The sequence below is a fragment of the Pelobates fuscus genome, chromosome 3 (genome assembly GCF_036172605.1).
Source record: "Pelobates fuscus isolate aPelFus1 chromosome 3, aPelFus1.pri, whole genome shotgun sequence".
NCBI lineage: Eukaryota > Metazoa > Chordata > Amphibia > Anura > Pelobatidae > Pelobates > Pelobates fuscus.
In genome coordinates, this window is record NC_086319.1 from 61,563,681 (window position 1) to 61,580,839 (window position 17,159).

The 17,159-nt window shown below is 39.7% G+C and overlaps 1 protein-coding gene across 2 annotated transcripts in view; it reads left to right on the plus strand.

Moving 5' to 3' along the window:
• Window positions 1-17,159, plus strand: part of CEP290 (centrosomal protein 290) — a 122,111-nt gene that overhangs the window by 61,662 nt on the left and 43,290 nt on the right. For both annotated transcript variants that reach the window (XM_063447128.1, XM_063447129.1), the window contains exons 38-40: window positions 258-395; window positions 2,746-2,967; window positions 4,178-4,303. In XM_063447128.1, the coding sequence (XP_063303198.1) occupies window positions 258-395; window positions 2,746-2,967; window positions 4,178-4,303 (486 nt within the window). The remainder of the gene's footprint in view (window positions 1-257; window positions 396-2,745; window positions 2,968-4,177; window positions 4,304-17,159) is intronic.

Sequence of the window (17,159 nt, forward strand, 5' to 3'; positions counted from 1 at the left end):
AATATATATTGTATTTCTTTAAATTAAAGTAACATTTTGAAAGAAAATAAACTATTTATCAGTATGCTGCTGCACCTTCACTTACAGGAGCACTTTGTCATGTTAAAAGCAACATCTGTTCGGTTGAAGTATAACTCATTTCATGGCACCACACCATTTATCAGTCATCTTGGGCTAATACATGGTGCCGCGAACATTAACAGGCAGACAGTCTTCTTAAATTGATGTCCAATATATTTTTCTTTTTTTTGTTCTAGGCATTAAGTAAGGCTTTGCTAGCTCTTAGGTCTGAAATGACTACTCATGCTGAACAGCAAATTATTGCTGCAGCTGCACTAAAGGAGGAGAATTTAAACATTCAAGAAATCATTGACCGGCAAACAAAGGATTTGAAGGTAGGTGCCCATTACTTTTTGATGGTTGCCAGTAGCGTAACGAAATAGGTTGCTGCAATGCAGAAGTGGCTGGTCTCCAAGCTGAATGGGCAACTGGGGTGTAATGACCTGAAAATGGTGTGAAAGCCTTGTGTAGAAATGCATTGAATTGACAGTCGTTACCCTTCGGCCAATCCGAGCGGGGCAGGCCTTGCACTGATCCTGAATGAATCGAAATGTTGATTTATATTGAACTAATGTAGAATTTCTTGGCATGTGTATGCTTTTATTTTTGTGGATTATTTTCTTTGTGACTGGAGGAGTGGGATACCTGAGAGAAAAATCTAAAATCAGGACTGCCCTGCTTTCTTCAGTCGGGGTATGTTTTAGTTTCAGCAAGCACTTTGAGTGGCAAATCATTTTTTTAATTGAACCCTTTAATTTGTACTTTTTGATTTCTGGGGGAGTGAGATGGAGTTACCCTTATTCGGAAACTATGTATCACGTACGCCAGGACAGGATAATTTACATACTCTGTAAGCTCCTCATTTGCATTTCAACATATGATGTGATTTACATCCTAAAGTTCCCATGTGTCCTTATTTACAAGAATAAACTTCAGCCCCTGCCGTTATTCCTACTCTATGGAGCAAGTAACAGGAAAATAGGCAAGTTCAATAACATCTACATGCATATTTAATATATTTATTTCAATATACGCTTTGATATACACTTAAATTAAATTGACACATCACTGAATCCTGACGTTTACATACATATAACTCCATGTGGTTTACAACTGCTTCTGAATATATTATAGAATGGAACTGAAATGTAATTTGCAAAGGCTTTTATTTTCTTTTATTTCTTTTGCTCTTTTTATTTTTTATATTGTTGGCAAAGTGAGTTGAAATCTGTAGCTCAGCTTGAAGCGACTAATCTGTAATTCACGCTAAAGAACGTCTCCTGTGGCTTCTCAAAGCCTCCTTTTTATCTCTCCCTAAAATGCTTTGGGAATGCTGTGCTTGCCTTTTGCATTAGCCATTTACTGCCGTTCATAGCGTAGCATCCTATATTACAAACACTTAAACGTATCACAAAATGGGTATTGTGGAGTATGACAAATGAGAGATCTAAAAATGCAGGTATAAGTATGAGACAAATTGTCATGTAAAGAGACCTATCTACTAGGAAGACAGACAGCATTTTAAAATAAGTTTTCTATTCGAACAGTAAATACGGCTCATAACGTATTATTTGCACTTTGTATAGCTCACAGTTTCATTTTTGGAGGCTTTAGCCAGTAATCCTTTTATGTTGACAAATGAATCGCAAACAACAAAAAGCTCCACAACAAATACATTTGTAGTAACTATCAAATAATGCATCTCCCTTTTTTGTCATTTTTTTTATTTAGCATATACATACCTATTTTTGCTTGTTTATTTTTTGGTTATTTTGGGGCGGGAGTGGGGTGGGGCGGGGAGGTTAAAAATTGTGGTTTTTTTTTTTTTTTTTGGGAGGGGGGGGGGGGGGGGTTTGCAGTAGGTGATTGTGCTTTTACTTTTAAAGCTCACTATGGATTAATTTCTGTCTACTACCCAGCCTCTTCTAAATAACGCACAGCTTTTCCATCTAATAGTAGACAAAAACTGAAACTGATAATAAATGAGGTTGGTCAATGCAGTCTAATATTGTAGAACAAAACATAGCATAACCTATCATTCCTGTAACAATCTGTATATAAAAGCGCTATATAAAAGCCAAAAATATTATGGTCTGTGTAGTTGTATTCGGATGTTCCATCAGTTGAAGACATTAACCATGGATGTCCACTAGATGGCACGTCAGCTTTGTACAGCATTCTTCAACACCAACCAGTGATGCTTGTGATGTTCGCAATAGATTTCAAATACCAAATAGATTTAATTCTTGCATTATGTAAGGAATGGTTCTATTTACTTGTATTGATTTAAAGTTCCTTTGGACGTTTAATTGTGTATGCATGGCACTGCGTTGTGTTTATATATTATTTAACCATGTGCGATTGTATTGATTAAGGAATCAATAAGGTAGACTGAGGTGAGTTATCGTGCAGAGCATTTCAGCAACCTATGTTGTCTGGTTTGTTTTATTAATATTGCATTCATGGATACAAGAATTAAATAATTCATGTGAAGCAAATTCTCTCATTAAACGGCTCCTTGCAAATGATGTCCCATGGCGCACGGGTTGGTTGTGAACGAAAATGGTTACATTATCCTTTCTTAACTTAAAAGCTGATTACAGAGTTTTAATCCCAAACTAATTCCTCGGTGGTATTTTAAGTAGGCAAATTTTATTGTGGAGAGACATGATATTATCTTTTCAGGCACAAATTGAAGATTTAAATGAGCAGCAGCTAAAGCTGAAAGAGACACTGAAAAGTAGCAGAAACAGGGAGAAAAGCCTTGCAGAAGACCTTGAAAATCTAAACGATGAGGTGCGAGAAAAACAGAAAGTCCTTAACAAGCTGCAGAAGGACAAAGATGAAGTGGATAAGGAGAATGAGGAGCTGAAAAAGAGGATAAAGCGTCTGGCAAACAGCATGCAGGTCAGTGTTTAATTTGATTTTCACAACAGATTACAGACTCCTTTTATTGGCAAAGTTAAGAACAACTGAGCCACATCACCTCCTGGAACTTTGCTTTACTTGTTTTGCGGAGGAGAACAAACTTTATTTGTTGATATGCAGTGAACTATATCTAAGGCCCTTTAAATGAGCATGTGCCCTCACCTATTTAATTTAGCTTCTTTCTGCCTGTCTAAGTACCATTTATAGCAAGTGCACACTATAAAATTCAATATTTCCTCTAAAGGTTCATTCACAGCTCCCTGAAAGGACCGTTGCACATCATGTCTATAGCTCTATTGAGAATCAAGCTTATCAAGCAATTGATGAATGGAACTACTGATGACGAATTACATATCCCAGTAACTTTTGCTTGGAAAAGGTTCATGGAACATGCTCATTGGTCACCAAACTCAATGGAGAGTTTAGGAAGGCCAGACAGTTTTCAACTGGTTCTTAGTGCTCACTGCAGGAGGATGCAACCCCTACAGATTTACAGGAAATGCCAAAACGTCAATGGAAATCATTTTTTTCTTAGAGGGACACTATAGGTACCTAGACCACTTCAGCTCATTGAAGTGGTCTGGGTGCATATTCCCAGGTCCCTTAGCCCTGACAGAAGGGGGGGCTTAATAAATGAGGGCACTATAGGGAGCTGTAGTTCCAGGAAAACAACTGTGAGTACTCAGACTGTATTAGAATGGTTTCTTTCTCACCTGGCACCTGCCAGTTGGCAATTCCCCATTTGCTCTCAGCCTTCAAGATAACTGGACGCTCCTGCTTAGGACCTTATTATAGTTCTTCTGAGCTAAGACCTGCAGGGCAGCTGTTCACTCTCCGCCAATGAGCTAAGCCCTGCACTACCAGGTTTAACCCAGACAAAGAACGTGTGGCTGGCTATGAGGCTGCAGTGGAGGCAGAGAGCAGAACGCCATTCTAAAATAGATTGACTGCTTACAATGGAGGGGAGGTAGTGCAGTGTAGTGGTTATGGTGCTTGGAATGTAATGTATTAGAGCACTTCCATGTTACTTGCTTATTTTGTATTATCCCAAATGTCTACATTTTTTTTTCTTTTTTTTAAACTTGCGTTATAGTGAAAAAAAAGTCTCTTATCTAAATTTTTATTTTAGAATGCTTAGAATAATTTTGTTTGAGCAAAAATTGCATTTTAGATGGATGTTGTTTTTCAGACTAAGCACGATTTAGAGAATAAACAAAGTGTTGTAGAAGAACTTCAGAAAAAAATAAAAGTGCTTGAAGCAGACTTGGTGAAGAAAACCGAAGAAGCTGGCAGAAAGCCTTCCCGAGAAGATAAGGTGAGGTGGAAATTCCTAGGTGATTTATAATAACTTACAATGTATAATAAACTACAGCTATACTGGTCTGTGTGGTTTATTAAACAAAATTAAGCCCTGGATTTTTTATTTGTTGTATTTCTGAGTTTTTAAAATGTTACATATAAACATTTATACACATTTAATTATTTGAGCATATTTAACAATTCTTACCTTAAAACCATGGTCAGGGCTCATATTGCCAAAAGACCTCTTTCTTTTTAGTGCTAAAATATCATGTAACTCATAGCACTAGCTACGTAAGTGGCTACTGTAAGCAGTGTAGCTTGTGGAAGTCATGGTTCAAGGAGTCTGCGTTTAATCACTTCTGGTTTTTGTCAGATTGTTTTCAAAGCAGGGATCCATACCTCTGTTTTCTTTACAAATCGTTCAGAATGGAGATGGGTTATTCTGCACAGAAATATGACCCAGTATATAGATGACATCCAATCCAGTCAATTGCAAATGTAGACAAAACAGATAAGATACTATATTGTAGCTAATAAATAAAAAGAATAAGACAGCGCTAGATAACTTATTTGGCAGCAACCTTAAAAAAAGGGGAATCCCTCAGACCCTTTAAAACAAGATAAATAAATACAATAAAAAAGGCTGCGCACAAAAATAAAATCCAATGGTTTAGACAAAAAAGGAGAGAATAAGTCCAGCTATTATGTCCTTACAAGTGTCCTTGGTTGTTGAGGTCTTCTACTTGTGTAGTGGTATCACTTAATATGAAAGATAAAAAGGAACAAGGAACAACCAATGGTGTAGTACGTAAAATTCAGATATAGACGTGAAAAATAATAGTATAAAACTCACATTTACCAGAGCTAATGTCCAGCTCTGGAGTGAAGTGCGTACAGCGGTTTAATCCCCGCTTGTGGGATATAAAGCAGGTTCCTCTCCGTGAGTGGTTTTCAATTCTCGGGATAAAAAGAAACAGCCAATAGTGCTCACTGTATGGCAATATAAATAAGAATAATAAAAAAATGTACTTGCAAAATAAGAGCAGACACACTGCTCTTTGATGACAGCTTGGGTGGATTGATCCCCACCTAAGGATTTCTTTGGGTACAGGAAACTTCCAGGAGTATTCAAGGTTTCTTATAAAACCAGTAAAAATTATAAAAATAACAATAAAAAGCCAGGGTAAAAAAGAAGTTGTGTCTATAAAAAAGATAATTGGCACAAACAAATGACCAAAAAATACTTTAATATATAAAACACAATATTTTTAAATATCCATAACGCGTTTCGTCACACAAGGACTTTTTCAAATGGAATAACATGTTTAACCTGGCAGGTAGATATTATATAGGAACATAATTACTTGAATTTTGGCGCCAAAACTTGGTCCATCCAATCAGAATTAAAAGCACGTTTAAAACTTAAAATACGTTAATAACTTAATAGAAACTTTGATTGTAATATAGCAGCATGATTCTAATTAATATAAATCAAAAACGAGGGTGGAAAAGTATAAATTTAAACGTTTCAAACCGGTCACGTGACCGGCGTCACTTCCGCATTTCGGAAGTGTAGCCGCAATGCTCAGTGGGAAATGTAGTTTAATTTGGCCGCGAGCGTTAAAACTTAAAATACGTTAATAACTTAATAGAAGCTTTATTTGTGATATAGCAGCATGATTCTAATTAATTTAAATCAAAAACGAGGGTGGGAAAGTATGAATTTAAACGTTTTAAAACGGTCACATGACCGGCGTCACTTCCGCATTTCGGAAGCATAGCCGCAATGCTCAGTGGGAAATGTAGTTCAATTTGGCCGCGAGCAACGGCCGTTTCCAATCACATTAAAACTTAGACATATATTTACCCATATTCGTCTGATGTTAATTCAGGGATAAATTGTAGAAAACGAAAATGCCAAATATTAGTTATGGACAGTTGAAAATAGTCACGTGATTATCGGCAATAGAGGCCTGAAATGGTTTATGGGAGATGTAGTTAAAACGGAAGACTAAGAGGCAAATACCCAAAGGGAACTAGTAAAATAAGGGGAATAATATGGGAAGAAAACATAAATACATTATTGATAAAAGGAACAAATACACCTTATATTAAAAAGGGGCCAATACTAGTAAAATGAGCAGGATAAATAAAAGATTATAATAAAAAATTGGGTTATTAACAGGTAGCAATAAGACCATGATATATGTAAATTGAATAAATGACAGTAAAACCTTGCTGTCAGGGACCAGGAACCAGACAGAGACAGAAGTAGATGCAAACACACCTTTATTAATAAATAACAAATAATAAACAAAAGCAAAGTCCAGGAATCAAGCAGGGGTCAGTCACCAGAGCGGGTAGTCAGACAAGCCAGGATCAGGAGCACGGAGAGCAGCGGAGTCAGGAACAAGGCCGGAGTCAGGAACCAGGATCAAACAGGAAACACAGGAACAAGGAGACTTCTGGGAAACAGGAAACCACGCAAGGGCAAGGAGGTTCTGGGCTTAGCTGCTTAAATAGGCAGAACTGATTAGCAGCAGGGTTGATTACTACTCACAGGTGAGTAACCGTGGCAACAAGCAGAAGCAGCTCATAGTAATTGCAGCTGCAAACTCAATTACTGAAACAGAAAGATTTGCTGTTTAAAACAGCAAAGAAACCCTGACAGTACCTCCCCCTCAACGATTCCCCCCATATCTGTTGGTGGGTCCGGGCTTCATGGGGAAGCGGGCGTGATAGGAACGAAGGAGGGATGGTGCATGGACATCAGAGGCTGGAACCCAGGAGCGTTCCTCTGGACCGTATCCTTTCCAGTGCACCAAGTATTGGATCTGTCCTCTGAAGACCCGTGAGTCAATGATGCTGCGTATTTCATATTCCTCATGATTGTCAATCAGAACAGGACGTGGACGTGGCACTGAGTTGGTGTAGCGATTACAAACCAACGGTTTCAAGAGGGAAACATGGAAAACATTTGAGATGCATTTGAGATGCGCATGTTAGCAGGAAGGTCAAGTGCGTAAGCTACAGGGTTAACCCTTCGAAGTATACGAAATGGCCCAACGTATCGGGGTGCCAGTTTTTGTGAGGGAACACGGAGGCGTAGGTTGCGGGAAGACAGCCAGACCCTCTCTCCGACCTGATAGGTAGGTGCAGGAAGGCGTCTGCGGTCGGCCTGGAGTTTGTAGTTCTGCATTGCGCGTTGCAAAGAACCCTGAGATGTCCCTCCAATGCCGGTATCTCCTGTGGCAAGAACGTATCAGGCAACATGGACGGTTGAAACCCATAGTTTGCCAGGAACGGGGATAGCCGGGAGGAGGCATTAATCGCACTATTGTGGGCAAACTCCGCCCAGGGTAGCAGATCAGACCAGTTGTTCTGGTGGTCAGAAATGTAGCAACGCAGAAACTGTTCCAGTGTTTGGTTAGCTCGTTCCGCTGCACCATTGGATTGCGGGTGGTAGGCCGAGGAGAAGGAAAGCTGAATTCCCATTTGCGTACAAAAAGCTCTCCAAAATCTGGACACGAACTGGCTACCCCTATCTGAGACTATCACTTTGGGTAACCCATGCAAACGAAAGATCTCCCGACCAAAAATTGTTGCAAGTTCCTGGGAAGTTGGTAGTTTTTTCAAGGGAATGCAATGCGACATCTTCGAGAATCGGTCAACAACCATGAGAACGACTGTATTGCCACGAGAGACCGGAAGATCTACGATAAAATCCATGGACAATTGGGTCCAGGGTCGTTCACCATTAGGTATAGTTTGCAGGAGACCCACTGGAGGGCGTCGTGGGGTTTTGTTTTGAGCGCACACAGGACAGGCAGCTACAAAAGCGGTGACATCCGAACGGAGACTAGGCCACCAAAATTGCCGGGATACGGACCAGATTAACTGTTTTTTGCCTGGATGTCCAGCTGCTTTGGAGTCGTGGTATGTACTCAATAGTTTCGTACGGAGGTTAATAGGTACAAAACAACGGCCATTAGGTTTCTCTGGAGGAGCATTACTTTGTGCAGCCAGAATCTCCTCGCCTAGGGGTGAGGTGAGGTTAGTACGGATGGTTGCCAGTATATGGTCCGGAGGAATCACAGGAGTAGGGGTTATCTCCTCTCTAGATGGAGGGGAGAACTGTCGAGACAAGGCATCAGCCTGGATGTTTTTTGTACCGGGCAAGTAAGAAACCACATAATTGAATCTTGATAGGAAGAGAGCCCATCTAGCTTGCCGGGGGGAAAGTCGCTTAGCTTCAGAAAGATATGTTAGATTCTTGTGGTCTGTGAGTATGAGGATTGGCACTGAAGTACCCTCAAGAAGGTGCCTCCATTCTTTGAGAGCTAAAATTATGGCTAGAAGTTCTCTATCACCAATCTGGTAGTTGCATTCCGCCGGGCTCAATTTCCTCGAGAAATACCCGCACGGATGCCTGGAACTCTCTGGGTTAGGACGTTGAGACAGGAGGGCGCCCACTCCTGTCTCAGACGCATCGACCTCAAGAATGAATGGTAAGGCAGGGTTAGGGTGTGCCAGTATAGGGGCAGCAGCAAAGGCGACTTTGAGAGACTCAAAGGCAGTAATGGCTTCCTGTGACCAATGCTGTGGGTCAGCATCTCTCCTGGTCATGTCCGTGAGAGGTTTAACCAAGGAAGAAAAGTTGCGTATGAACTTCCGATAATAATTGGCGAAGCCCAGAAACCGTTGTATAGAGCGAAGACCCGTAGGTCGAGGCCATTTAAGTACAGCCGAAAGTTTCTCCGGATCCATAGAGAATCCAGTATCTGAGATAACATATCCCAAGAATGTAACCTGTTTGCAGTGAAACTCACATTTCTCCAATTTGCAGAACAGACTATTTTCTCTAAGTCTCTGTAGAACACGAGAAACGTCTGCGTGATGGTTCTCGAGAGATGTGGAATGGATCAGAATATCATCAAGATAAACCACCACACATTGCTGCAGCATATCTCGCAGGACGTCATTTATAAATTCTTGGAAAACCGCCGGAGCATTGCAAAGACCAAAGGGCATTACTAGGTATTCGTAATGGCCGCTCCTGGTGTTAAATGCGGTTTTCCATTCGTGGTCCTCTTTTATCCGAACGAGATTATATGCCCCTCTCAGATCAAGTTTGGTGAAGACCGTTGCTCCCTTGAGGCGGTCAAATAATTCCGTGATTAATGGAATGGGGTAGGCATTCTTAATAGTAATGCGATTGAGACCCCTATAGTCGATACAGGGTCTCAACTCGCCATCTTTTTTCTTTACAAAGAAAAAGCCGGCCCCGGCAGGAGAAGATGACTTCCGAATAAAACCCTTAGACAGTGCATCGGTAACATACTCCTCCATGGCTCGATTTTCTGCTACAGACAGTGGGTAAATCCGGCCCCGGGGAGGATTGGTACCCGGTTGGAGTTCGATACCACAGTCATACGGACGGTGTGGTGGCAGAACGCTGGCTTGACCCTTGTCAAATACATCTTGGAATTCTTGGTACTCAGCGGGTAAGGAAGAGACAGAACATGCGCCCAAAACTTTGACCGGTTTCTGGAGACAGGACAATGTGCATTGCTGGGACCATGATAATATCTCAGCTTTGCGCCAATCAATTGTGGGGTTATGCTTCTGTAACCAAGGGTATCCCAAAACAACCTGGTAATATGGAGAGGAAATGACCTGGAATTGGGTCGTCTCATGATGTAGAGCCCCTACAGCCAGAGATATGGGCACGGTTTCTTGGGTCACGTGGGTTGGCTGTATTGGTCTACCATCGATGGCTTCGAAGGCTAGTGGGGAGTTGCGAGACTGTAAGGGTATAGAGTGCTTTGCTGCAAATGCACAATCTATAAACAAGCCTGCGGCACCAGAATCAAGTAACGCCCGGGTTTCAATGGATGAATCAGACCAGGAGAGGATAACAGGCACCAAGGGTTTGTGCACACATATCTCTGGGTCTGCAGAAAGACCACCCAAGATCTGCCCCTGACAGTATCTTGGGTACGGACCCTTTGCCGGACGGATCGGGCAAAACTTTAACATGTGACCGTGGTGTCCGCAGTATAGGCACAGGCCCTCCCTCCTCCTAAAGGCTCTCTCCTCGGCCGAGAGGCGTGAGAAGCCTAACCGCCTTGGCTCCACACAGACAGAGGACTCAGGACCAGGAGGCAAGGGAGGTGAGGGAGGTGAGGGTGGGCAAGAAAAGCTCGGTGTCAAATTTACAAGAGGCCTCCGCAGGCGCTCCTTGGATGAGGATCTCTCTCGGAGTCTGATGTCAATGAGGGTGACAAATGATATCAGTTCCTCGAGATCTTTAGGTAATTCTCTGGCTGCAATCTCATTTTTAAACACATCGGAGAGACCTTGTGCAAAGGCAGCCACAAGAGTCTCGTTGTTCCAGCCACCCTCTGCTGCCATGGTACGGAATTCACTGGCATACTCGACAATAGTTTTTGTGCCCTGAGAATTAGACATGAGTAGTTCGGCAGTAGGGGTGGAGCGAGCTGGAATATCAAAAACCCTATTGAAGGATGCAACAAATTCAGGGTAATTGGAAATAATAGGCTTCTCCGCCTCCCAGAGAGGTTTTGCCCAAGCTAGGGCCTTTTCAGACAGCAAAGAAATCATGAAGTGAACTTTGTCACTGTCTGTAGGAAATGCCTGGGGCAGGGTTTCAAGGTATCCTTTAACCTGATTTATAAATTCTCTGCACTGTGCTGGGTCGCCCCCAAAATGCTGAGGGAGCGGGACAGACCCAGTCATTTCTCTAGCCGCTACAGGTTCGGAGGTTACAACCGGTGCTAGAACAGGAAGTGAGGCAGAGGCGGCCGCAATCGCAGGCTGGCCGGGTACTGGATCCAGATGGGCATACTGGTCCAAATGGTGGTTCTGCTGGTCCCACTGGGTAAGCAGGTTAGGTATAGGTGTCTTGCCTGTACCATCTGTATTCATGGCCCTTGCGTAATGTCAGGGACCAGGAACCAGACAGAGACAGAAGTAGATGCAAACACACCTTTATTAATAAATAACAAATAATAAACAAAAGCAAAGTCCAGGAATCAAGCAGGGGTCAGTCACCAGAGCGGGTAGTCAGACAAGCCAGGATCAGGAGCACGGAGAGCAGCGGAGTCAGGAACAAGGCCGGAGTCAGGAACCAGGATCAAACAGGAAACACAGGAACAAGGAGACTTCTGGGAAACAGGAAACCACGCAAGGGCAAGGAGGTTCTGGGCTTAGCTGCTTAAATAGGCAGAACTGATTAGCAGCAGGGTTGATTACTACTCACAGGTGAGTAACCGTGGCAACAAGCAGAAGCAGCTCATAGTAATTGCAGCTGCAAACTCAATTACTGAAACAGAAAGATTTGCTGTTTAAAACAGCAAAGAAACCCTGACACTTGCTTTAAAGGTACAGGCATAAAATTACATAAATATTTATAAAAAATTATGTAAATCAAAATCTGCATTGAGGCCATGGGGTATAAGAGTCTGAAGTTTATACACCCATTCCATCTCTGTTTTTCCAAGTAACTTTTTTATATCACCTCCACGCCAGGAGGTAGAGCATTTTTTTATACCGATACATTTTAGTAGGCGCGGGTCTTTATTGTGCATAATAAAATGTTTGGATACTGTATGGTTTAGGTATCCATTTTTAATATTTCTGAAATGTTCGCTCAGTCTTATCTTTAGGCACCTTGTGGTCATCCCCACATATTGGAGGCCACATGGGCATTCGAGCAGATAGATAACATTTTTCGTATTGCAGCATATAAAATCATAAATATCATACACTTCTTTGGTTTGATTAGACATGAATTTTGTAACTTTAGATGAAATAACATGATCCACAGTTTTACACACAATACATAATTTGCATCTATAAAAACCTTTAGTCTGAGGGAAAAAGGATAGATTTTTTGGAGGAGATTTTTTTGTAAAATTTGTGGTTAAAATTGATTTAAAATTGGGTGCTCCTCTAAAAACAATATTTGGGTGAGCGAGTATAATGGGATTGAGTACCTCATCGTGTTTTAGTATGTGCCAGTGTTTTCTTATTATTTTTTTAACATCGTTGCTTTTATTATTAAAAATAACTGGAAGTGATATATTTTCATTATTTTCTTTGTTTTTGTATATCAAAAGTTCATTTCGTTCCTTTTGTTTCACTGTATTAATTGTGGTATTTAGATCTGATTCTGAGTATTTTTTTTCCATAAATTTGTTTTTTAAAACCTCTGCTTGTTCATTAAAATCTATGAGTTCTGAACAGTTTCTACGGAGGCGTAAAAACTGACTCTTAGGAGCACTCTCTAACCAAGGCTTGTAGTGGCAACTGGATCTGTCTATCGCTGTATTTACACATACTTTTTTGAAGAAAGTTTTTGTCTGGAGTTGTCCTTTATTAATAAAAATATTAAGATCTAAAAAATTGATGGATTGTTTGCTGAATTCATGTGTAAGGATAATGCCTCTATTGTTGGTGTTTAAATGATTAATAAAATCAATAAGATGTTTTTCTGGTCCATCCCAGATAAAAAAAAAGGTTGTCTATGTATCTAAAATAAGAGACCAGGTTTGCCCGCCAGGTATGATTGCCCCAGATGGCTACATTTTCCCAGTCAGCCATGAACAAATTGGCATAACTGGGGGCAAACCTGGTCCCCATGGCATTACCTCTCCTTTGCAGATAAAAAGAGTCTAAAAACCAGAAATAATTATTTTTTAAAATAATATTGATACCTTCTATTATAAAATCGATTTGAATACCAGGAATCCTAGCTTCTTGAGTTAAAATTTCCTTTATAGCTTGGCAACCAATATCATGGGGGATAATGGTGTAAAGTGATTGAACATCACAAGTGACTAGTATAAAATTATTATTCCAGGTAAAATCATTTAAAAATTTTAAAAGTGACATGGAGTCTTTTAAGTACGATTTCATAAGTTTTACCGAAGGTTGGAGTAGGATGTCAATATATTGTGAGAGGTTGCTTAAAAGTGAGCCTATCCCAGAGACGATAGGTCTACCTGGGGGATGTTCTTCGTTTTTGTGAATTTTAGGAAGAAAATAAATAACAGGGGTAATAGGAAATTTATTATTTAAAAAGTTAAATTCATGTTTGTTTAAAAATTTTAAATCTAGACCCTTGTTTAAAAATGTAAGTAAAATAGTTTGGATATTCTTAATGGGATCAATTAAAAGTTGCTCGTATACATTTTCGTCTTTTAATTGCCTATGAGCTTCATTTATGTACATTTCACTTGATTGGATAACTACTCCACCCCCTTTGTCAGCTGATTTAATGACAATATCTCGATCTTTTTGGAGTTCTCTGATTGCTTGTCTCTCAGTGTTTGTGAGATTATTTGGGTCGTATTTTTTGTATTTAATTTTTTCTAAATCTTTAAGAACAAGTTTTTCAAATAAAATCAAGGGGGCTGATTTGAAATGGGATGGATAAAACTTAGATTTTTCTCTAAGATGCGTATTTAGAAAAGGACTATTTGTTGTTTCAGAAGATGAAGGTAGCGTAGGTGGAGCATGTTCTTCATCATTTTTGCTTATAAAAAATCTTTTCAGTGTAGCCTTCCTAGTAAATTTATTTATATCAAGAAAAGCTTGAAATGAGTTAAAAGAAGAAGTGGGGGCAAATTTAAGACCCTTACTTAAAACAGACAGTTGTGCAGCTGATAAAACTTTTTGAGAGAGATTAAAAATGCCGTTACAGGAATTAGTGGAAGGTGTTATTATCTTTCCAGTCTTTCTCTTTTGTTCACGTCTTCCACTTCGTCTTCCTCTAAATTTAGAGTTCTTTTTTGGGGACGTGATGGATATGGTGTCTGAGCTAGTGCAGGTTGGTGAGTGCGTATCTCTAAAAAATGATCCTCACCATCAAAGTCAGAATCGACTGATAACAACTGGTATCTATTAGTGTGATTAGGAATAGTAGGTGATTTTGAGTAATTAGAATATTCGTTGTGGTTGTTAGTATACCTAAATCTTTGTGGTTTTGGTGAGAAATTGAAGCCAGAAGTGTTTTGGTATCTGGGCGATTGGGGTATAGGGTTGTGGTTTTCGTGGGGAAATTTCCTTTGTTTATATGAGGGTAGTTGGTACGTGTTGTTATTGTTTTGATAGGATACTTTGGAAGGGACGTGATTTTGGTGAGAGGACGTGTATTGAGGCCTTATTGTGGAAGGGGACTGGTGATGGGGTCTCCGTGTGGCATAATTACGATATTTAGAGGGTGGTTGGTATGATACATTGTTGTGAGAGTGAGAGTAATTGTACATATGATTTTGGTGGTTAGATCTGGAGGGGTAGTTATCTGAAGTATACCTTTTTTTAAGATGGTATGTTCGCACTTGCTTATTAGAGTAGTCGGTTTTGTCTCTGATATATTTTTTGATTTTTAGGTGTTTTTGATCGACTTCAACTTTTTCAATTGTTCTGAATTAGTACAGAGTTTTGTTTGTAAGCCTTAGTTTCGGTGAATGGTAAAAGTTTCTCTCTAAGGTCATTTATTTCAATATCTAAAATAGACAGTTTTTTGCTTTTTTTAACTATTAGAGTTTCCATTAAACCAAAAGTACATAATTCTAGTTTATTATTCCACTCCTCCATGAACTCGAGGTCGTCTTGGTCAGAGGTGGGTAATTTTAGGAGCCTTAATCCACAGGGAGTAATTTGCTCATCTATGTATTTTTTAAAAGTAGCAATTTCCCATTTGAGCTTGATTTCTGTGGATAGAGCTTTTTCTAATTTCATAAATAGATCTTGTTGGTTAGAGTGATGGGGAATTGTTGGTATAGAATTAATTACCTCTGTATTAAATACATTATTGACATCAATTGTATATTTATTCCTGAATTCAAAGATAGACATATCGTGAGAGTTAAAAAGCAGCTGTCCTAAAAGGGAATTCTGGGAGATGATAATAAATAAAAAGAATAAGACAGCGCTAGATAACTTATTTGGCAGCAACCTTAAAAAAAGGGAATCCCTCAGACCCTTTAAAACAAGATAAATAAATACAATAAAAAAGGCTGCGCACAAAAATAAAATCCAATGGTTTAGACAAAAAAGGAGATAATGAGTCCAGCTATTATGTCCTTACAAGTGTCCTTGGTTGTTGAGGTCTTCTACTTGTGTAGTGGTATCACTTAATATGAAAGATAAAAAGGAACAAGGAACAACCAATGGTGTAGTACGTAAAATTCAGATATAGACGTGAAAAATAATAGTATAAAACTCACATTTACCAGAGCTAATGTCCAGCTCTGGAGTGAAGTGCGTACAGCGGTTTAATCCCCGCTTGTGGGATATAAAGCAGGTTCCTCTCCGTGAGTGGTTTTCAATTCTCGGGATAAAAAGAAACTATATTGTAGCTGTAGCTTTTGCAAGTTGGGCTTCCTTGGAATTGCTATATTAACTTTGAACTTGATACAGCAGTCACAAGTCCATATTGAATTGTTTGTCAATAGACAACATCACGTATACTTGCAAGTAGACCCCATCACAGTGGTTTAGCTGCAGTAGAACATATTACTATCCTTTGTGCATGTTAAATTGATTACACATGTGAAGATGTATGCTGTTCTGTTGGCATAAAAAAAGAGTAGTACATCATGGCAGCAATGGTGGGCCAAATAGTACACCGGTTAATCACTGGTTTGAGCAACTTCAAGTCATTGCATTTAGATATATATATATATATATATATATATATATATATATATATATATTTTACAATTATAAAGGGACACTCTAGACACCAGCTTAATGTGGTGGTTCTAGGAAAAAGAGATTGTCCCTGCTGGCTCAGCACTGAATGCATGGAGACTCCAAACACTCCCCATAGAGATGACTGGAGTGATTGCATCTTTATAAGGAGATTCTGATTGGCACAATGTGGCGATTGCAGTGCATGCACACTTGTCCCAGAATGCTTGACTATGTGGTTGAATTGGATTGACTGAAAGCATCATTATTGATGATCTCGGTCAGAGGAGGTACGACGTCCACCACCGGTAGAAATAAGGGAAAACAAAAATATATTTGTATTACTTTTTTGGGTGGAAGACTGGATCTAACTAGATAATATATCACTCTAGCACAGGGGTTCCCAAATATGTTTTCCCTTGTAACCCTTGGACATTGTAACCACCCTGCCCCCTTTTAATTAACAGTGCGCAATGTTTTCTTTTTTGGCATATTTAATTTTTTGGTATATATACTATTTTCTACAGATGGTAAACATATTGTAGTACTTAGGAGCAGGTGTGCTTCTCTGTGTAGAGTTGGTGTTTGTATATCATTTCAGCATTTTAATACAGGGGTGTGTTTGTATGTAATGTTGCATTTGCGTGCAGTGGTGTGTTTGGATGAAGTGAATTTTAAATGCGGATGTATATTTGCATGTAGTATTGGTGTTTGAGTGTTTGCATATAATTTTGGTGTTGGAGTTCAGAGGTGTCTTTGTATGTCATGTTTTGTGTTTGCAGGAGTGCATTTGCATGTTGTGTTGGTGTTTAATTGCTGGGATGTCTGCACATATACTGCCACATACATACTTAAACAGATATACATACACATCAACAAACACATAAAGACACACACTGACACATACACACAGTCATATACACACTGACACACACAGATACACACACTTGCACGTACACACACTCTGATACACACACTGACACATAGATATATACGTTGACAGACACACACAGTGGCACACATATACACTGGCAGGTACACAATGACACACAGATACTCACACTGACATACACCTTGACACACAGATGCACATACTGGCACATATACATACACACTCTCAGATATACCACACACATGTTAATTTTGAT